The sequence below is a fragment of the Perca flavescens genome, chromosome 16 (genome assembly GCF_004354835.1).
Source record: "Perca flavescens isolate YP-PL-M2 chromosome 16, PFLA_1.0, whole genome shotgun sequence".
In the NCBI taxonomy this organism is placed as follows: domain Eukaryota; kingdom Metazoa; phylum Chordata; class Actinopteri; order Perciformes; family Percidae; genus Perca; species Perca flavescens.
This window is the reverse complement of record NC_041346.1, coordinates 11381572-11404429: the sequence shown is the minus strand read 5'-3', so window position 1 is coordinate 11404429 and position 22858 is coordinate 11381572. Positions and strand designations below refer to the sequence as shown.

Here is a 22858-nt window from a genome sequence, read left to right as displayed (position 1 = left end):
TTTGAAAGTGACCTCGCGCACCCCAAAATGACCGAAGGACACCTGTTTCAAGCGCTAACCATGAGTTTGGCGTCTGCTGGAGGGGACAGCTGAGTTTATCTTTTCAAAGAGATAAAGTGAGAGGGTGAAGGACGAACTGATACTGTTGGTACTGGGTGGACAATAAAAATGCCCAGGTGATATTTACTTTAGCAAAGTTTCAATCCGTTTAATGATGCAACTGAACCCTACACCCTTTAAGATGTGATAAGGGCTCTGTTGTTTAGCAGACTTTCAGAAATATTTATATTGGTATCGCTATTCATGTCCAAATATGTTTGAGCTCAGTATTCTCCTTGAATTCAAACAAAAGAAGACGCATGGAGCTCAATTTCAGGGACAGAGGAAAAAAAGTGTGTGTTACGATAGGGCTGGGCAATATATCGATATTATATCGATATCGTGATATGAGACTAGATATCGTCTTAGATTTTGGATATCGTAATATCGTGATATGATATAAGTATTGTCTTTTCCTGGTTTTAAAGGCTGCATTACAGTAAAGTGATGTACTTTTCTGAACTTACCAGACTATTCTATTATTTGCCTTTTCCCCACTTAGACATTATGTCTACATTACTGCTGATTATTTATCTAAAATCTAAGTGTGAAGATATGTTGTTAAAGCACCAATTGCCATCCCCAGAATATTGCTGCAATATCGATATTGAGGTATTTGGTCACGAATATCGTGATATCTGATTTTCTCCCTATCGCCCAGCCCTATGTTACGATGAGTTGACCTAACTCTCCTATTCTACGATGTGTGCTAAACCAATAATTTAAGGATAAAGTATACATGGGTAATGACAATTGCATGACATCAGCACAAAGCATAAAAAGGGGAAGACCAAGAGCAGAAAATGAAGTAAGAAAGGCCAAAGGGGATTTAGGGAAATCACTGAGGAAAATCAAGGTTAAAGAGTAAAATAATGAAACTAAAATGCATGGAAACCTTATAGACTATATGTTATTGGGGAATACGGGGCATTGGGACATGCAGAGGGCACTGAGGATTGGCCAGGGGGAGAATTACATCAAGGTGTTTTGTTTTTTTTACATACTCAGTGGGTCAGCCCATCCGAAATAGTTGCCTGGTGAAAGTGCAGACGTTACAAGTGAGAGGTACAGTCAGAGGAGGCAGGGGTTGTGAAAACAAAAGAAGAGTCCCCGTGTTGTAATAGTGGGAGGATGAGGGAACCCCATCAGTGGTTCTCAGAGTGGAAAACAAACTGACACAACAGTGAGAATAGTTAACATGCATGTGGGCTCTTGGTTATGTTTGTAGAAAAAAAATATAGACTGAACTTGAAATGTTTAGTCTTCATTTTCAACTCTGATGAAGAGGATAGCAACTGTTACTACATTAGGTGGCACAACAGGGTTAAGGAAGTGAGAGGAAATAATAATCAAAGCCTTGACACTACAAGATTAGAGGACTGGCTCCATCTAGAGGCCGAGAGGAGCACGGGCAGGCACACTCACAGCACTGGGAGGCCGCAAATGGCAGTGGGTGACTCTGAACGTCATCCTGAAGAGGGTACTACAGAGGAGAAAGGGAGAAAAACAGCAGGCATCAAGTATGTTTTTCATGTTGTCGTATTGCTATTCTTACCACAGTAATTCACTCGCACCACTCCATCAGCACTAAAATAAATACAGCAGTTCTGCGTCATTAGCACAAGAAGTGGTAAACAGGAACATACAAGCACATCCTTTTCAACAAAAGAGTATTTACTTGATTTAATCTGCATACTCAGCTGTGAAAAAAGTAGCATTCAAACCCAAAGGACATGCAGTAAGTTTATCAGTTTATCATTTTAACACACACTGATGACCTGTTATTTTTTCAAAACAGATAAAAGTAGAAAAATCCTTTTTATAAAAAAGAAAATGCACTTTACCTCATCATGGATTCTCATGGTATTGATGCGTTCCAGCTTGCCTGTCCAGTACTGTGCCTCATCATCTGGGATGTCTGGTGCCGAAATGCGCACAACAACAAACATACATGAGAACTTGTGTTTGTAGTGTACATCTGGCTCTGTCGGATTTCAAGCATCATGTCGCGGCATGCCATCATAATACATTAATGCTGTAGCAATGGCCACAAACTGTTAAGGGAGGAGGATCGGAAACGTAAGGAACATTTTTCACCACACCGACAGAGAGCCAACGTCCAAAGATACTTCAGAGGAGTCTTGATGGTGAGATACCGAAACAAATTCAAAAGTCATGGTTTCTGACACATAATAATAATAAAAAAATACATACTAAGTCAAAAAAAATATTCTGAAAGAAAATCAAGTGTACATTTGGCTCATAACTGACGTATGCATGCGCAGAATGGGTGTTTTTTCTTTTCTTTATTTTTTTCCCACCTGAGGCCGGATTACTGTTGTATTATTCTTGGCCTCCATACTTAAGCCAACAGATTCACTCTATAAATAAACGCTTCAAATACTCTATAAGAAGCCCAGTCGTTATCACCACCGTATCTTTCTGAAGTGCATGGACCTCCTTTGTCATTATTTAATGGCTTTTTTTCCATTACATGGTACCTGCTCGACTCGCCTCGACTCTACTCGCCTTTTTTGGTTTTGCAGACTACTGATTGGTCGGAGAGAATCGTCACTAATCACTGCGTCCTCATTGCTAGCGACAGACGGGGGTGTCCTGAACGCAAAATTACGAATCACACTATGGCCACGCCAAGACCCGCCCTACGAAGCAGCTCGATTGGTTGGGGTTAGGCATTTCACCTCGAGATGTTAAGGTTAGGGTTAGGGGATTGGTCAGGTGATAGGACCTGTACATGGAAGCATGGACACCTGGCCAATAGTAGTGTGTGAACGCTATAGAAGGGTGGGTCTTGGCGTGGCCATAGTGGAATTCGTAATATTGCATCTTGAACAATCCCACCATTTTTAAACAGTTTAGCCAGCTGTGTGTGTGTGTGTTTTTTTTGCTGCCTCCAGCTTCTTCTCTGACATGCTAACAATCAAAACAACACACCTTCGACGTTCTGTGTGTGTGTCGCGTTAGGTCACGGCAGTTCCCTGCGGTGTCGCTATGACGACCAGCCATGCTCGCCTCACGCATGAGGTGGTACTAAATCTGCAATGGAAAAAGGAGGACGGGGCACCGCGGCCGAGTCGAGGCGAGTTGAGCAGGTACCACGTAATGGAAAAAACGCCATAACTTCTACATGGAATGGAACCCCCTCCTTTAAAACACTTTGTCCATGCACAGTGCTTCCAGAAAAAAAAACGAAAGAGGGCAGTTGCCAGACAAGACTGTTGTTCTATTCAGATGAAGCCAAATGGGACAATTGGACTTTTTTTTGTTAGAGCCGCAACCCTCCAGAAATAAGGAACTGCACAACATGCAGCAGTTTTTTTTTTTACAAACTTAATCTCCTCAGATATGTACTCGTTAATGATCTGATTATATTATATTATTACATTAACGTGAGTGTTTAATACTTGTCTGACTTTATCGTTAAACATTGATAGGTCAAAGTGTAAAATGTCCTCCAGTTTATTATTACTCTTATTTTCATTATAACTTCATGATGTAAAGTTGTGACGGGACTATGGGCGCAAATTAGCGGTCAAGCGTGTCCCATATAAATACAAATAATTTAAAAAGAAGTATCCGATATCAGATACTCTCCCCATTCCCACTTTTCAGGGGGATTTGCACTGCTCTGCAGACAGATGCACATTAAAAGGCCACGCACACAAAAGGCCAGGGCTTCAAAGACACACCGACCGGCAGCTTTAATGAACGGCTCTGGTAGCACAGAGAGTCACGATGGCCTCCTGCAACGTTGAAAGGTTCTCCTCTCTCCCACTCAGTGGACAGACACCCTGCTTTAACTTTGATGCCTTTTGATCACAAGGCTTGCAGCCTGATATGAAGTGCAAACAGAGATACTGTAGGAAGGACCGTGGTCAAACACCGAGAGCAGGAGGAGCACAGGGGACATTTCACCCTCCAATCGTTGAGAGCATTGAATTGTCCCCTGGGGAAAAAATAATTTAATTAATTTCATTGCATGGGAAATATTTTCTTTTTTAATCATGTTTAATCAAGCAATTATCGAGTGTGTAGCATACTGTCTGATCAATGAAACCGAACAGGGTATGGCTACCACTATGGAAAGCATTACAACTCAGCTGATCAATATGGTTATATTAGCAATAAACCAAATTACATGTTTTGTGAAAGAGGACTGCCATAATAGCCAGTTTTAGCGTCTTTTAGCTCATTGTTTGGGTTTCATGGCTCATTAACTGTATGGTTTGTTCTCAATGCTCTCATGTTTCCAACAGTAGGCAGCAGTTAAATAATACTAAAAGAAATAATGCTCAGATAAACACACTGTACGCTGCCTGACCAGCACTAAACAACAGACAGACACATGTAGTGACCAGCTGAGGTATAGCAGCTGAAGAGCCAGACATGTGCCTCAGGAGTTGATGGACACCAAACAAGAGCCAAAAGGAGAGTGAATACTGGACTTCTATTTATCAAGCGGACCGAAACACAACTCCAAATTAATGCTAATGTTGCTGGATGTGCAAATAGGCAATTGTTTGCTAAAATGTTACAATTTTAAAGACGATAATAATATATCAGGGTTATGTGTCTGACAGCTTGTTGTAGACATCCTCTGCTCCAAAGTCCTCCCAAAAAAAAAAAAAAAAAAAAAAAAAATCTATGCAGCTTTAATTAAATGTATATGCAAATGTTGTTGTAGATGAGTCCATAAAACGGTAAGTTGCTAATTGTTTTAAACTCACAGTCATCCTCTATACTGTATTATTATTATATATATATATATATATATATATATATATATATATATATATATATATATATATATATATATATATATATATATATATATATATATACATACATACACACACACACACACACACACACACACACACACACACACACACACACACACACACACACACACACACACACACACACACACACACACACACACACACTAAAAGCACATTCCTAATGGTTCCTTAATCAGCTTTGCCACAATGGAACAACCTGGCAAAGACCACATGATATTAACTTAACATAAGTTAATAAAGGATGATCTGCCATTGATGAATCACTGACCTCAATTTAAGCAGTACATAAACTCCTTATTCCCAGTGGAACCAGATAGACTGCATTATACAGTGAGACCATTTTGGAATGATTTAATTTCATTCACAGGAATAAATGTGACCTCATACTCTACTCGTGCATGGTGTCCATGTGGTCCGTGTGTGTTTTATTTGAGTTGAGGTGACAGATCAATGCAGGGTTATGCTAGCATAAGACGACAGGATGCGTGGTTACAAGACGTCATCCATTTTTTTTAGACCGTGCCCCAGGCAAGATAGCTTTATCTGCGTAGCATCATAAAGCAACTGCTGACATTTCAGCAGGAAAACGCGTATGGCCTTTGTGTAACTCAATGGATCAAGGTTTAACTTGCCCTCACGGTAACCAGAATCACTAATGTGCTCCCTACACCGTGCGCCCACTGTTGTCAGAGCTGGTACTTGAGATAACAGCCTGTGGAAATGTCTTAAGCAACTAGTGTGGTTCACTAACTGGAGATTTGCCAAATTCTGTTTAACATGTAACATGCAACTGAAATACAAAACAACTGAAAAAAAAAAAAGGGATTGGCTTATCTCACCAAAAGGCAGCTCGAAGCGAGTGTCCAGCAGGACTCGATGAGGCGTTGGGTTCTTGGTGCCATATATCTCATCTGCTTTCATCAGGACCTCTGCATCCAGACAGATCCAGTCACCGGAGCCCTCCTGCAATTAGGATACATAGTGATTAGGGCTGAACAATTAATCCTTTTCAAATTGAAATTGCGATATGAAAGATTGGGATAAGCTAAGCGTGATTAATCGAATGTGAATGTTTAGTTTAATGTTTGGCATAACATTTTGCATTCCTGTTTTTATTATAATATTTACCGTTTTATCATAAGTTAAATGCTGGATTAATGTTACATACCATAGATCTTTAACAGAAATGCCCTATTTTCAGTGGATTTTTCATTTATTTAACATGTAGAAGTGCAATATGTAGTTGCTGCTACTGAGCTAAGGCATAGCAGAAATGTCAGTTTACAGGAGTGTAGCAGTGATATTTTTTATTAGAATTGTTTTTGTTATTATTATAAAACAAGCTTTTGTGATAACTGTTCTGTGTTTAACTGTTCAATGTCCCATGCTTATTAAAAGAAAACAAATGCTTATTGCTGGCAATTCATATGTATGTTCTCATTCTTTCCCAAAAATGTAGAGCACGTATGATGGTGTTTCATGTTATAATGCTCCATGACATGTTTTATCGGTTACACAGTGAATATTGAAATTTAGCTAAACTTTTTTTTTTTTTTTTTTTTAATAATCGCAAATCGAATCGTAATAACAATATCTGGCAGAAAAATCTCAATTTGATTCTTTCCCCAAATCGTTCAGCCCTAATAGTGACATTTACCTTGGTTGAGAGTTAGACCTTCTTTGTGTCCATTTTTCTACCTACTCTATGGCATTTCTTTTTCCAAAAGTAACATATCTCCGGTATTGTATTATTTCTAAGCTAATTCACACGGAAGCCACGTTACATCTGAATGTCTATGGAGGTAATAGAAAATATTAAAGTGAAAAACCTTTTTAAAAATGAGAACCTTAGTAATGTCAGTAACAAAATGTTAAAAAAAAAAAAAAGCCCCCCGTTTTGTTATCATGGATGGATTTTAGGTCACTTTTTTTCAGCGTTTTGAAATGAAATCCTTCCAACTGTATGTCCCCCCCCGGACTATGTGATTTGTGTATGGGCGAATATTCTAACCTCCTCTGATTGTTGGATACTCTTCAGAGGAATCCAGGTCGTCCCCACCATGGTGTCCCAGATGAGGCCTTTGTTCCACACCTCAACAATGAGTCCGAGGTCCAGCCGGTTGATCTCACTGGAGGAAAAAGGCGGTATACAGGTATCAGGTAATGTCAGGCTTCCATAGAAACCCCTTCCTGACAAACAGCGGGGGGGAATTTCAGCCAACAAAAGAGCGGAACAATAGCAGTGTAGTTTAGGGTTTTGTTATCAGAATTTTTTTTAAAAGCAAGAGAACTCCAATATGCCATTCAATTCACACTCAATGGAGCCGAAATGTCTCCATAATTACCGCCAGGCACTACAACTAGCTGATAACAAAAGCCTACTTCCTCTTTTTGTTGTGCATTAGCTGTCATAATCCATTCAAGCCTTGTTTTGTCATTCAACGTGCTATTCAAAGGGCTCAAAAACAGCTCGATGACAGCAACAAAATGGCATATCAATTTTGAAAGGAGCCACGGGACGAGGGCATTTGCATATTCTCATCTGTGGCAGTTTACAACTATCAACAGGCCGAACAAAAGGGAAGATGAGAGAAAAGATAATCAAAGAGAGCAGCTAATTGAGAGAAGTGCAGGGGAGGGCGTCCAGGTGCAGAGATATAGGCCTTCTAAAGCATGTGTTGAATAAATAAATCCAGCAAAGTATTTAAATCAAACTGTTGCTAATTTCAACTGAGGAGAATCTGTTTTGAGGTGCCTTTTTGATTCTATTATCCAATCAAGTAGATTTTTTTTATTTATCATTGTGTATCATACATGTCTGTTTAATAAAACACAAATAAAATATATAATATACTATATTAAATATATATATATATATATATTTTATTTATTTATATATATAAATATATATAAATATATATATAATTCTTTTTATATATCCTAGGCTATTTATTTCAGATAACTTTCATTTACATGTGTTGCAGCTGTATATTTTCAAACTGGAACAGGAAACCCTGTCTTTGCATTTTATTTTAAGAATTATTTTAAATAATCTGTTTTAATAAAAGAGCTTGTGAAAAGTGGCTTTGACTTAAAACTGAATATTTAGCCCACTTTGTAAAAATACAATACAGAGCTATATATCGTTTATCGCCATTCAGCGCTAATGGCAACGTGAGAAAAAAACTGGGTGCACCTACATTTTGTGCTGGTGCACCTAAATAAAAAAAGTTAGGCGCACCAGTGCAACCAAGGTAAAAAGTTATTCTGGAGCCCTGTGTCCTACCTTCTGTTGCACCACCAGGTTCAAATCAAAGCAATACTGTTTTTTGTATTTACTTATTTATTTTTGGACCCAGTTATGTTAACCATAAAGGAATGGTTCGACGTTTGGGAAATACGCTATTTAGTTTTCTCTCCGGGGGTTAGATGAGATGATTCATCTCTTGGCAAGTCAGCTAATAAACACATTTCCCAAAATGAAACTACTCAAACTATTCCATTAATTCTAAAAAAGCTCTTCCTTGTTGATGCATGAATGGATTTGCCATCCAAATTTTGACAACGACAGCAACTATTCAACAGGTAACAGACTAGTAATGTTTGTTAGCTCATTTGATTTATTTAGATGATATCTTTAGACAGTATGCAGAGCATCTTTCAAGCGTATCTAAAAGTCCAGCAGAATTAGAAAGTCAGCTGCTGAGGTTTACGTTGGGATACCTGAATTCCTTTTAATATATTTTACTTGAGCCGAGTCATCAACCCTTAGCTTTTATTAAAAAGGTATGTTGTTGTAACGGATGGTGCGGAGCCTTTTGCCGGAATCGCTGATGGTTAGATTTCATGATGAATCACACCTAGCCAAGTCGACACAACATTAATGGACAGTAGAAGGATGAAGGGTCTGGAAAAACAAACACTGTTGCAATGGGGGAGTTCACAAAAGACAAACAATGGCACGCATGCAACAATGTGCTGGCTCTCCCGTCGCCATAGATACCTTTCACGGGGGAAAGTAAAATGAGGAAATTAAACCAATCAATTACAAGAAGGAAATGAACAGCTGCTGTTTAGCAAGATAACTGCACAGCTTGAAACCAAGACACCTTTACTGTAGCTCTAAGCACTTGGGTGGGGAAACTGAAAATAAATGGGTTACACTTAGGGCTGGGCGATATGGAGAAAATCAAATATCACAATATTTTTGACCAAATACCTCAACATCGATACCGCAACGATATTGTAATGTTGACTATTGGCGCTTTCACAAAATATTTACACAATGAGATTTTTGATAAATAATCATCAGGAGTGGATATAATGACAAAGTGGGTAAAGTCTGGTAAGTTCAGAAAATGACATCACTTTACTATAATGCAGCCTTTAAAACCAGGAAAAGACAACACTTATGCCATATTACGATATCCAAAATCTAAGACGATATCTAGTCTCATATCACGATATCGATATAATATCGATATATTGCCCAGCTCTAGTTACACTTTACTTGAAGGTATCTACATAACTCTGTGAACCATCACCTTATCGTGGTGGAGAGGTTTGTATGTCTCTGTGAACCTGAGGGCTGTGTTGTCTGGAGGTATGTGCTCCTGGTAGGGTCTCCCAAGGCAAAGTGGTCTCAGGTGAGGGGCCAGACAAAGAATGGTTCAAAAACCCCAATGAATAAACGAGGTAGAGATGGAGTGACCCTGCCCGGAGGAAGCCCGGGGCCCCCGTCTGGAGCCAGGCCCAGATGGCGGGCTCGTCGGCGAGCGCCTGGTGGCTGGGTTTGCCACGGAGCCCGGCCGGGCACAGCCCGAAGAAGCTACGTGGCTCCCATCTCTCCAGCCCATGGACCCACCACCTGTGGGAGGAACCGCTGGGGTTGGGTACACGGGTGGCAGTGAAGGTCAGGGGCCTCGACGGACCTGACCCGGGCAGCAGACGCTGGCTCTGGGGACGTGGAACGTCACCTCTCTGTGGGGGAAGGAGCCGGAACTGGTGCGGGAGGTGGAGCGCTACCGGTTAGATCTGGTGGGGCTTACCTCTACGCATAGTCTTGGTTCTGGAACCATACTCCTGGATAGGGGTTGGACTCTTTTCTTCTCCGGAGTTGCCCAGGGTGTGAGGCGCCGGGCGGGTGTGGGGATACTCACAAGCCCCCGGCTGAGCGCCGCTATGTTGGAGTTTACCCCGGTGGACGAGAGGGTCGCCTCCCTACGCCTGCGGGTTGTGGGGGGGAAAACTCAGACTATTGTTTGTGCATATGCACCAAACAGGAGTTCGGAGTATTCGGCCTTCTTGGAGACCTTGACTGGAGTCCTGCATGGGGCTCCAGTGGGGGACTCCATTGTTCTGCTGGGGGACTTCAACGCGCGACGGGGCAATGATGGAGACACCTGGAGGCGTGATTGGGAGGAACGGCCTCCCTGATCTAAACCAGAGTGGTTGTTTGTTGTTGGACTTCTGTGCTAGTCATGGATTGTCTATAACAAACACCATGTTCGAACATAGGGATGCTCATAAGTGTACTTGGTACCAGAGCACCCTAGGCCAAAGGTCAATGATCGATTTTATAATCGTTTCATCTGATCTGAGGCCGTGTGGTTTGGACACTCGGGTGAAGAGAGGGGCGGAGCTGTCAACTGATCACCATCTGGTGGTAAGTTGGGTCAGGGGGTGGGGGAAGACTCTGGACAGACCTGGTAAGCCCAAACGGGTAGTGCGGGTAAATTGGGAACGTCTGGAGGAGGCCCCTGTCTGACAGACTTTCAACTCACACCTCCGGCGGAACTTTTCGTGCATCCCTGTGGAGGCTGGGGGCATTGAACCCGAGTGGACAATGTTCAAAGTTTCCTTTGCTGAAGCTGCGGCGAGGAGCTGTGGTCTTAGGGTCTTAGGTGCCTCAAGGGGCGGTAACCCACGAACACCGTGGTGGACAACGGTGGTCAGGGAAGCCGTCCGACTGAAGAAGGAGCTTTCCGGGATATGTTATCCCAGAGGACTCCGGAGGCGGTTGCAGGGTACCGAAGGGCCCGAAGGGCTGCATCCTCTGCCGTGAAAGAGGCAAAGCAGCGGGTGTGGGAGAAGTTTGGAGAAGACATGGAGAAGGACTTTCGGTCGGCACCAAGGTGCTTCTGGAAAACTGTTCGCCACCTCAGGAGGGGGAAGCGGGGAACCATCCAAGCTGTGTACAGTAAGGATGGGACACTGTTGACCTCAACTGAGGAGGTAATAGGGTGGTGGAAGGAGCACTTTGAGGAACTCCTGAATCCGACTAACACGCCCTCTATGTTAGAGGCAGAGCTGGAGGATGATGGGGGATCATTGTCAATTTCCCAGGCGGAGGTCACCGATGTAGTCAAACAACTCCACAGTGGCAAAGCCCCAGGGATTGATGAGATCCGTCCAGAAATGCTCAAGGCTCTGGGTGTGGAGGGGCTGTCCTGGTTGACACGCCTCTTGAACATTGCGTGGAAGTCTGGGACGGTGCCAAAGGAGTGGCAGACCGGGGTGGTGGTTCCCCTTTTTAAAAAGGGGGACCAGAGGGTGTGTGCCAATTACAGGGGTATCACACTTCTCAGCCTCCCTGGTAAAGTCTACTCCAAGGTGCTGGAAAGGAGGGTTCGGCCGATAGTCGAACCTCGGGTTGAGGAGGAACAATGCAGTTTCCGTCCTGGTCGTGGTACAACTTACCATATCTTTACTCTCTCAATGATCCTGGAGGGAGCCTGGGAGTATGCCCAACCGGTCTACATGTGTTTTGTGGATCTGGAAAAGGCGTATGACCGGGTCCCCCGGCAGATACTGTGGGAGGTGCTGCGGGAGTATGGGGTGAGGGGGTTTCTTCTCAGGGCCATCCAATCTCTGTACAACCAAAGCGAGAGCTGTGTCCGGGTTCTCGGCAGTGAGTCGGACTCGTTTCAGGTGAGGGTTGGCCTTCGCCAGGGCTGTGCTTTGTCACCAATCCTGTTTGTAACATTTATGGACAGGATATCAAGGCGTAGTCGGGGTGGAGAGGGGTCGCAGTTCGGTGGGCTGGGGATCTAATCGCTGCTCTTTGCAGATGATGTGGTCCTGATGGCATCATCGGCCTGTGACCTTCAGCACTCACTAGATCGGTTTGCAGCCAAGTGTGAAGCGGTTGGGATGAGGATCAGCACCTCTAAATCTGAGGCCATGGTTCTCAGCAGGAAACCGATGGAGTGCCTACTCCAGGTAGGGAATGAGTCCTTACCCCAAGTGAAGGAGTTCAAGTACCTTGGGGTTTTGTTCGCGAGTGAGGGGACAATGGAGCGGGAGATTGGTCGCAAAATCGGCACAGCGGGTGCGGTATTACATTCAATTTATCGCACCGTTGTGACGAAAAAAGAGCTGAGCCAGAAGGCAAAGCTCTCGATCTACCGGTCAGTTTTCGTTCCTACCCTCACCTATGGTCATGAAGGCTGGGTCATGACCGAAAGAACGAGATCCAGGGTACAAGCGGCCGAAATGGGTTTCCTCAGGAGGGTGGCTGGCGTCTCCCTTAGAGATAGGGTGAGAAGCTCAGTCATCCGTGAGGAGCTCGGAGTAGAGCCGCTGCTCCTTCGCGTCGAAAGGAGCCAATTGAGGTGGTTCGGGCATCTGGTAAGGATGCCCCCTGGGCGCCTCCCTAGGGAGGTGTTCCAGGCACGTCCAGCTGGGAGGAGGCCTCGGGGAAGACCCAGGACTAGGTGGAGGGATTATATCTCCAACCTGGCCTGGGAACGCCGATCCCCAGTCGGAGCTGGTTAATGTTGCTCGGGAAAGGGAAGTTTGGGGTCCCCTGCTGGAGCTGCTCCCCCCGCGACCCGATACCGGATAAGCGGACGAAGATGGATGGATGGATCTACATAAGAGCGACATGACACGGTCACGGACGTGTCATAAACATTATAAACAAGTCATAAACGTGTATGACGTAACGCTTCTTTTAGTCAGTGTAATTTGGTTTTTGTCATGACAAGTCATGGTTAGGGTTAGGGTTAGGGTTCATGTGTCATGACAGTGTCATGAGTTCATGTCAGTCTTTATGTAGATACCTTCAAGTAAAGGGTTACCAATACATTTAACCAAAAAAAGCTCATTTGGGGTTTCAGACTGCAGAGCTCCTGGACCAGGAGATTTGATTTGTTTACAATTTGCCTTTAAAACTATAGTGCATAGTTTCCGCCGCCACCATTTGGAATTCTCAGTAATGACAACAACACTGTCGGCGCATCCACATGATACAAGCCTCCTGTGACCGCGCACCGCCCCCACGCATCTTCCGCGCAGTTGCTAGTAGCCGAGGAGGACACAGAGGATAAAAAACAATACATAATGGACTCTTCAGAAGAGGTCATTATCTTCATTCGAGTTTCTGCGCACGAAAGTTGCCGGTAGAGATGTTCCGATAACGATACAAGTATCGGCATCGGCTCCGATACTGCCTAAAACGCTGGTATCGGTATCGGGAAGTACTGGAGTTTATGCACCGATCCAATACCATGTAATAAAGCCTTAAAGAAAATCTATGTTAAAAGTAGTTTATTTATGTTCTTTTTCCGTTATAACTGACTGTCAAACTGGAGAATAAAAGAAAGTTATGTGGCATTCATTGTTTGTGTTCATGTTTCACAAAGAGTTTAACCTGAGCCAGACCGACAACAAAGATAGAAATAATATCACATCCATACAGGGATAGTAGTATACAGTTGTTAAAACATAATAAAATATATGACACACTGGTATTGGATCGGTACTCGGTATCGGCCGATACGCACGTTCAGGTATCAGATTCGGTATCGGGAAGCAAAAAATATCGGGTAAGGGTGGGAATCACCAGAGGCCTTACGATACGATATCATCACGATACTTATGTCACGATACAATATTATTGCGATTTTAAACATGTTGCAATATTCTGCAATATTTTGCAATTCATGAACTGTTTTCCAACTTCAAATTTTTCCCAATTTTAAATTATGTCCCCATAAGGAAACTTTGTCAACATCTGTTTTATCTAAAAAGATACATTTCTCTGTTCATCTCACTTCAATTGTATTGCTGCAAAATCAGATTGTCAAGCACACAAACTGACCAACACATATAAGATCAATACTTGGCGTCTGTGTATCGATACAGTATTGCCACGGAAAATATTGCGATACTATGCTGTATCGCTTTTTTCCCCCACCCCAAGTATCGTGTCATCTCTAGTCGTCGGACGACACAATCTTCTGAACATAGCCGTACTGAGAAATCCAGAGAGAGTTGTGTGGAGCCGATGGTCTTAATTAGCTTTGTTGCAACTCATCTGGCGATGGCTTGAATGTAACGGACATTCATTAATATCAAAAAGTTACGCACTGAAGCTTTAATGAAGAGTTTTGACAGGCCTGGGACGGCGTGGATATACTGCATGACCACAATGGCACCACAGTGTACTGTCTCATAGATGAATACTTTTCAAAGACAAACCGTCGAGCAGGTCTTATTAAAAAAAGGCACTACGTCAATGCTGTGCAATTTTACCAAATACCTAAAACTCGTGCTCTCCGAGCAGAAAGATGCTTTGTGGGAATGGTTTTCATGACGATGCAGGTAACAAAGCATGACGATACCAAGTTGAACATACGGATTGTTTTTTGCTTGCAGTCTAGTATAGTGTGCAGAGTTAGCATTTAAGTGTTTGATGTCCGTGTAGCATTTGCTTCGTCTACAATGCACTTGTTAGTTGAATAAATCTTGAAGCATGAAGCTGTGTTTAATAACTTACAACATGAAATCCTGTTCCCAGCAGGGCTGGTCCCCCCGCACTGTGATCGTTGTGCTTTTGACATTCTGCACCTTCAACGTCACGTAGGTGTTGAACTTGTCTGAAACAAAGGAAAAGGGAGTTTATCGTTTAAAATTACAGTGAGGCGGTAGCAATACACTGAGAGCATATAGAAGGGCTACATCATGGAGACATTTATGTATCGGGGGGGGGGGTTTAGCCAACCCCACAGGAAAATCATCACCAGCACCAAAATGATAAGAATTGAGAATACAAATGGCAATTCAAATCCCCTCTGAATGTGTTTAAGAAGATTTACCAAACAACGCTGAACAAGCAGAGCATAAATCTGAATATGAGCGCTGATCTCAGTTTTATCTCTAGAGTCAGGCTGTGCCGGACTCCCCCGTGATTTATTTAAATATAAAATTTTGTTAATTTGGGTTTGATTTACTCAAGCATATGTACATTTTTATTTTTTCAATTGTCAGAAATAACAGGAAAATGCATAGATTTCTGTCAAATAAGGTAACACAGACTCATTGCCTTTACTGTACGCAAAGCACTCATGTTAACTGTTGTGCGTAGTCGCCCCCCCCCCAAAAAAGCCCATTCTGAGCCAGGAAAAACCCTGATGTATGACTATTATAATTTAAGAAATAAGCAAATGAGCAATAGAGAAGTTACAGATAGTTATAACAGTGTTAACATATCAGTTATCACACACAACTGAGCAAAATATACACTTTCAAGTAATACTAACCAGGCCAGTTCTACTCTGGCTTTGTGTTGTAGAAATAGACATCAGGAGCTCTAGTGAGAGTGAAAGCAGATAACTCTCTCTCTCTCTCTCTCTCTCTCTCTCTCTCTCTCTCTCTCTCTCTCTCTCTCTCTCAAGCCAAGCCAGGCCAATCCAATCCAGGCCAGGGCAGCAAACTGACCCCTTTAATCTCCACAGAGAGCCAAACCCATGCAGCAGATACAACTACAGGATCCAACTGCCTGTGTTATATCTACCCTGCACTGTGAATTACAGCTTCTTTTGAAACCACTCAGAAATATTTGCCCTCTGAAACATACAGTTTGCAACAGAGGACGCCGGTCTGCTGATCATGTAATGGAGTGAAAGTCACTCCTGACCTGTTACTGCTGCAGAAAAAAGGTCTCTGTCAGACCTGATACCATCAAGGCTAAAGTTGAAATTCAGTGAGGTCACAGGGGAAGGCAGCTTTTAACCAACAAAGCTTAAATATGACAGCTGGCCATTTCTGTAGTAAATGATAGCTGCTGGAACTCGGCTGGCTTTTGAAAGTGGCAGTTGAGACATGGAGTCAAGTGCCTGTCTGTCTGTCTGTCTGGACAAGTTTCACACCCGGTGATCTCCGTCAGCCTTCTCTCGGCCAGTAGTGGTGCTCAGCAGCGCCACAACAACCATCTGCACCAGCTGTTAGCGCTGGGCGGGGTGAGGGCTGAGTGGGGGTGGAGGGGGATTACACGGCCCGTGACACAACCACCACTTTTCATTTCCCGCAGTAGGGTGAGGGAGCGACTACACGTGCCTGCTGATGTGCTCTCATTTTGGTCTAGTAGATAGCAGCCCTGCGCCACGGGTGCCACCCCCCGGGACTTCCCCTTTCTAATGGCATACATCCAACCCCCCCTACTGTACCTGGACACAAGAGCAGCTGGAGGAGCTGGAGGAACGGCTGAGATTGAAATGCTGATCTTGAGTGGGGATCGACCAATACTGGTTTTTCAAGGCTGATACCGATTATTAGTAATTAATAAACCCGATAACCGATATTTGGCACCGATATGCATTTACAGTGAAAATGAAAATCGTACAAAATTAAGATTTTGGAATGTTGCAAATCCAACACAAAACTTTGGGTAACACTTTACTTGAAGGTATCGACATAATCGTGACATGACACTGTCATAACTACGACATGACACTGTCATGAACGTGTCATAAACGTTATAAACAAGTCATAAACGTTTATTACTTCTGTCATGACAACTTGACATAATGTCATGTTTAATGTCAAGTTAATAAGGACACTCCAAAGAAATGTAATGTCAAGTTGTCATGACAAATACATCTTCTGGTAATCTCATCCTGGTTAATGTCAAGTTGTCATTACAAAGACATCCCAAACAAATGTAATGTCAACTTGTCATGACCAAGACAACTTCTGGTAATGTCACTTTGATTAATGTCAAGTTGTCATAATCAAGACAACCCAAACAATGTCAACTTGTCATGACAAAAACAGAATGACACTTAATGACAGAAGTCAAACGTTTATGACTTGTTTATAACATTTATGACACGTTCATGACAGTGTCATGTCATAGTTAGGACAGTGTCATGTCACGATTATGTCGATACCTTCAAATAAAGTGTTACCAAACTTTGTTTATACTTTAAGCAATTATTTAATTTCAACATAATACACACTAAAACAGTGGTTCCCAACCTTTTTTCCTTGGCGCCCCCCCTACTCATGTCTAAGAAAAGCTGAGCCAAAGTAGCGCAATTTTTAATTAATTAACTTCATCGGTTATCAGGCAAATAAAACTGGGATGGCCAATATGGTTAATTTGCACAAATGGATTTTGCATGAATGTCAACATCATGTTTTATTGTCGGCATCTTAAAACTGTATGTAAATGTGTATGTTTTAGCAATACCATATGTCAATATGGTCATACAAATAAAGCCTTTTTGAATTTGATTATATCTTCTATCACATTATACGTAACTTCCTACCGTGATATCAATAATGATTTAGTAAATCTTCGAGAATTTCAATTGCGAAACTGTATATAGATGAAATAACCACATGGTGATGTCTGTTTTTGGCTGATTCACTGAATTAAATACCTGACAAATCAAGACACTTCATCACTCTGATTGGCATCATTGCACACAATTGCCTAATACATTGAGAGATATACAGTACAGGCCAAAAGTTTGGACACACCTTCTCATTCAATGTGTTTCTTTATTTTCATGACTATTTACATTGTAGATTCTCACTGAAGGCCTCAAAACTATGAATGAACACATATGGAATTATGTACTTAACAAAAAAGTGTGAAAGAACTGAAAACATGTCTTATATTTTAGATTATTCAAAGTAGCCACCCTTTGCTTTTTTTGATAACTCTGCAAACCCTTGGTGTTCTCTCAATGAGCTTCATGAGGTAGTCACCTGAAATGGTTTTCACTTCACAGGTGTGCTTTGTCAGGGTTAATTAGTGGAATTATTTCCCTTGTTAATAAAAAAGCAAAGGGTTGCTACTTTGAAGAATCTAAAATATAAGACATGTTTTCAGTTATTTCACACTTTTTTGTTAAGTACATAATTCCATATGTGTTCATTCATAGTTTTGATGCCTTCAGTGAGAATCTACAATGTAAATAGTCATGAAAATAAAAAGAAAACGCATTGAATGAGAAGGTGTGTCCAAACTTTTGGCCTGTACTGTAAAAGGGACATTTGTGATATAAGTTAGGTCATATGAATGAGGATAGTTCCTGAGTTAGGGCGTGGAATAATGGCCAGAAAAGCATTTTTGCAGAACATTATGAGGTCACAGTGAATTGACCTTTTGGGTATAAATTGTCTTCACTTTCAGTAATCGTTGAATCCTATTAGACATTTGTGTAAAATTCTGCCATAATTAATTAGTCAATGGATTCATTGATTCATGGCCAAAAATGTGTTATGTGAGGTAAAAAAAACCAACCATGAGTTAGATGCATTTCTCTTGAAATTTGAGCATACAATATACAAAATATGTAGGTATTAAAAGCCCTTTTTTAACCCTCCAACAAACCCTGAGAATTGACACACACACACACACACACACACACACTTACTTTTGGTCTATGGGAAATAAAAGCAAGGCATCATCTGTTCCTTTGTAGATTGGTCACCTGACCACACTAAACAAAGATTTTCCTGGTTACCTCGGCAACATATTGAAACATTTACTCTGCACATAGCCTTTACAACAGCAGCCGGACAAGTTATCGCAACTCTTGACACAATGAGAGACATGTCCAAACAAACACTCTGACACACATTCTTACAGATCGTACACTGACGCACAACATAAATAAAGATTAAACTAGGCCCCAGTAACCCACCCGATGTCCCACTGTCTGAAAGCATTGTCCATCCTACTACCAGCACCACGAGTGAAAGGAGACAGACCTAATTAGTGCCTTGAGGGGACAGTAGGACAAAACACAGGCATTATTACAAAAGGAGCCTGGGGGATGTTCAAGCCTTTCCTTAATTAGATAGTCCATGCCTTGCGCCACATTTGGGCTGGCTCCCATGAATATATGAGATAAGGGGAAGAGGATGTATGGATTAGATAAGAGCCACATAATGGCTGTGGCCCCTTTGGCTACAATCTGCACCGTTGAGGAGAAAGCAGTAATAACTGTCAACTGAAATACACAAAGTATACTGTATGCCTGCACACTAAAGCCTGACCCATACTGGATTCAAAATATGTTTGGGAATGATCCCTCAAATGTAACTGTATTAAGAGTTGCAACAGAAGTCTTGATATCAACTGGTAAGAAACAGTTAACATAAAATAATACGCACTTGAGCTATACTTCCTATAAATCTGCAATTTCTGGCTCTGAAATTAGTCTTGCTTTTTGGCCAACATATTCACTTACTGATATATCCATGATAATGCAATAGCGACTGATTATATCGCCCCCCGGGAAAATATCCTGGTCAGGGACACGCAATAAAACCACATATATCATGCCTATACCTAACCTAATCTGAGGTGTAAAGTTAGCCTCGTAGGACCGTCCCTCAGTGGGGGGAGAACTGATTCTAACATGTTAAAATTAGGGCTGTCAAAATTAACGCATTCACACCCACCTAACCGTATACGACGTGTGGCGCTAAACCGTTAGCCATCCTGGATCAAGATGGATAGGGAGGGAGTTTTGGGTGGACAATTTCACTTTAAAAAGTTAACCCAACGGATCTTTGGAGAAAACAAAAGTAGTCAGTTTGCAAGGCCGAATTTAATTACCACAGAAGTAATTTGTCCCTGAAATATCACCTCAAAGCAAAACATCCTGCCCTAACTATATCTACAGGGCTTCGCAATCTACATTACAGGAGTGCAGTACTGGTGGCCGAATAACGAAGCCTGGAAATGAGAAGCTAACTAATAATTTGGCTAACTGGATGGCTAAAAACTGCCGCCCAATTAGCATAGCGGAAGACGATAGACTGAGAGAAGTCATTCAAATTGCATCGGGAGACACGTCTTATAATCTCCCCTCGAGGGGAACCATCGTGTCAAGAATACACACTTTGTATGAAAGCGAGAGGGCACGGAAGATGAACATGCTTGAACGTGCTTGAGCAAGCAAAGCACGTCGCTCTTACAGGTGACCATTGGAGTACGACTACGTAGGCGTCACAGCGCACTTCATTGATAATGAATGGAATCTGCGATCGTTCGCACTAACTCTAAGTAAAACGGAAGAGCGACACTATGCTAATCATTTTCTGGATGTTGTAAAAAAAAAAAAAAAAAAAAAAAAGGAAAATCAGGGAAAAGTTAACCCCGCTTGGCACCGACAGTGCTCGTAACGTGGTTGCAGCCGCGAGACAACTTCCACTTGAACACGTGCCCTTGCACGGCTCGCAGTCTGCAAAGAACGGTCGCGGTTTCCCTTCACGACGGTGGATTCCAAAGTGTTCTGGCCAAATGTCGCAAGATTGTCGGGCACTTTAAGCATAGTCCATCAAACGCTCGGGAATTAAGACAACAGCAAGTCGCACTTGGACAGATGGAAGAATCACTCGTTCGGGACGTTCCAACGAGATGGAATTCTACCATAGAGATGGTCAAGCGTGGTCAATCTCCACTGACCACTACCCTGGCTCAGCAAAACCGTAAGATTGCCAAACTGCAAACACTGGAGGAACTACTTGAACCTCGCAGGTGCGTTTATCTTTTCTTACTTGATCTCTCTCTCTTTGTCTTCCATGTGTGTGCTGTCTCTCTCCCTCTTTGTCGTGTGTGTGTGTGTTTTCTCTCTATCTCTCTCAATTCAATTTGCTTCATTGGCATGAATGTCAGAAATAACGATATTGCCAAAGCATCAAGGACAATAATGTGAGAAGAAATACATACATACAATTCATTGAGTAAACTAAAATATAGACATTTAAAAATAAAAACAGGAAAGCAACAACAGTATATCAATATACAGTAAAATTGCTAGTGTCAAATGTAAGAAAGAAAACAAAAGCAAAACCCATGTAGAGGATTAAATGAGAAGAGAAGGCTCTCTCTCTCTCTCTCTCTCTCTCTCTCTCTCTCTCTCTCTCTCTGGTGTGTGGGTTTGCTGTGTGCGGTCTCTCTCCAACTGTGTCTTCTGTGTGTGGAAGGTAGTGAGTGCGTCTTTCTCTGTGTAATAAATAACAATGTACTGACGTGTTTAAAACATCTTGTGCTTTCCATTGCAGATATGTGAGTGAACTGCTGGGGGGAGAGCAGTAGGTCTCCTGTTCCGTGGTGTTGCCAGCCCATTCAGGGTTATGGAGCCCTCAGACAATGATCCAGTCTATGTAGTGAGATTTAAGACATTTCTTTACCACAGACCTAGCTAAACGCAAGGACCAGCACCAACCTCACATGGCTTAACATCGCTACTGCACTCGACCCCGGGTTTAAAAAGGACCTGAAGTGTCTTCCCAAAGCTGAAAGGAGCGACGTGTGGGCTTCAATAAGCAACCTGGTGGTGGGAGAGAGGCCTACACAACAACCACCGCCAAAGAAGAGAAGGATGTCCGTCTTCTTGCTGGGTTCTTCAGATACGGACACAGGTGAAGAGGAAGGGTCCACAGAACAATGTGTGGACCGCTAGAAAGCAGAGCCCAAAATGGACACGGAGGGGTGTCCACTACAGTGGTGGTCAAAGAGAGAAGGAGCACATGCCAGGCTGGCACGCGTTGCACGCAAAGTACCTGTCGACCCCGTGCAACCGCGGTGCCTTGCGAGAGGTTGATCTCACTCTCAGGCCACATCATCCAAAAGAAGAGAGCTGCTTTGTCGCCTGGTAATGTAAACCGACTGGTCTGTCTCAGTAACTGGCTGACAGACAGCAGGACTAAGCCAAATTGTTGCTGTTGTTCTATGTTGTTGTTGACGTTCTGAAAGATATTCAACATTCTGAACTTGGCAGAATCTTTCCTTGTTTGTTTTTTTTCCCCTCTTCATATTTGCAAAGTTAAGTGATTTGGCATTTAAATATCCATTATTACAAGCTTCAGTCTTAATTTAAAAAAGCGATTAATCACAGCAAATTGGGCTATTGATTAGTTCATTTTTTTTTTTATCGATCGACAGCCCTAGTTAAAATGCATGACGTCACAAACACGTCTGTATGCACATACTCCCATTCTTTCTCTCCATCTCACACACACACACACACACACACACACACACACACACACACACACACACACCAGTGACATAGTGGAAGCGCACCAGTCGGCGTGCTGTAAAGAGGAAACATCAGTGATGCGGGCTACTTGTCCTGTTCCTGTTTGGAGACAGCGCTCACTTCCTGTGAACCACCCACTCACCCCTGAGCCCTCAGTCAAGCATCCTCCTCTTCCATTATTGATTGAGGATGAGTTTTTCAATAAATTAGTCAAGGAAACGCAGGCAGTTGGAAAGTTGACATTTGAAATTCAGACTACTCGTCAATATTGCATGCAAGAAAAGACCTGAACGTATTGGAGGACTTTTCTACCGTTGTTGTTCACGAGAACTTTCTCCATTTCGGTACATAAAGTTCTAAAATGGACATAATGTGAACACAGGATTTTTCCTGACAGAGAATGGGCCTTTGGGGGGGGGGGGACAGCAAGCATGATGGGTCCACGTTACAGTAAAGGCAAAGAGTCTGCGTTAGCTTATTTGACAGAAAACTGTGCATGTGCCTCTTATTTCTGACAATTTGATACCCAGAAATGTCTATTACGCTTGAGTAAATTAAACCCTGATTAACAAAACTGCTTAAAAGAATAATAGTAATATTTAAATACTTCCGTTAAAATCAGCGGGAGGAGAGTCTGATGTAGCC

The 22858-nt window shown here is 42.5% G+C and overlaps 1 protein-coding gene across 2 annotated transcripts in view; it reads right to left on the bottom strand.

Moving 5' to 3' along the window:
* Positions 1-22858, bottom strand: part of unc13bb (unc-13 homolog Bb (C. elegans)) — a 92533-nt gene that overhangs the window by 53408 nt on the left and 16267 nt on the right. For both annotated transcript variants that reach the window (XM_028602021.1, XM_028602022.1), the window contains exons 3-7: positions 14704-14803; positions 6934-7051; positions 5762-5885; positions 1944-2017; positions 1525-1582 (exon numbers count right to left, since the gene is read on the bottom strand). In XM_028602021.1, the coding sequence (XP_028457822.1) occupies positions 1525-1582; positions 1944-2017; positions 5762-5885; positions 6934-7051; positions 14704-14803 (474 nt within the window). The remainder of the gene's footprint in view (positions 1-1524; positions 1583-1943; positions 2018-5761; positions 5886-6933; positions 7052-14703; positions 14804-22858) is intronic.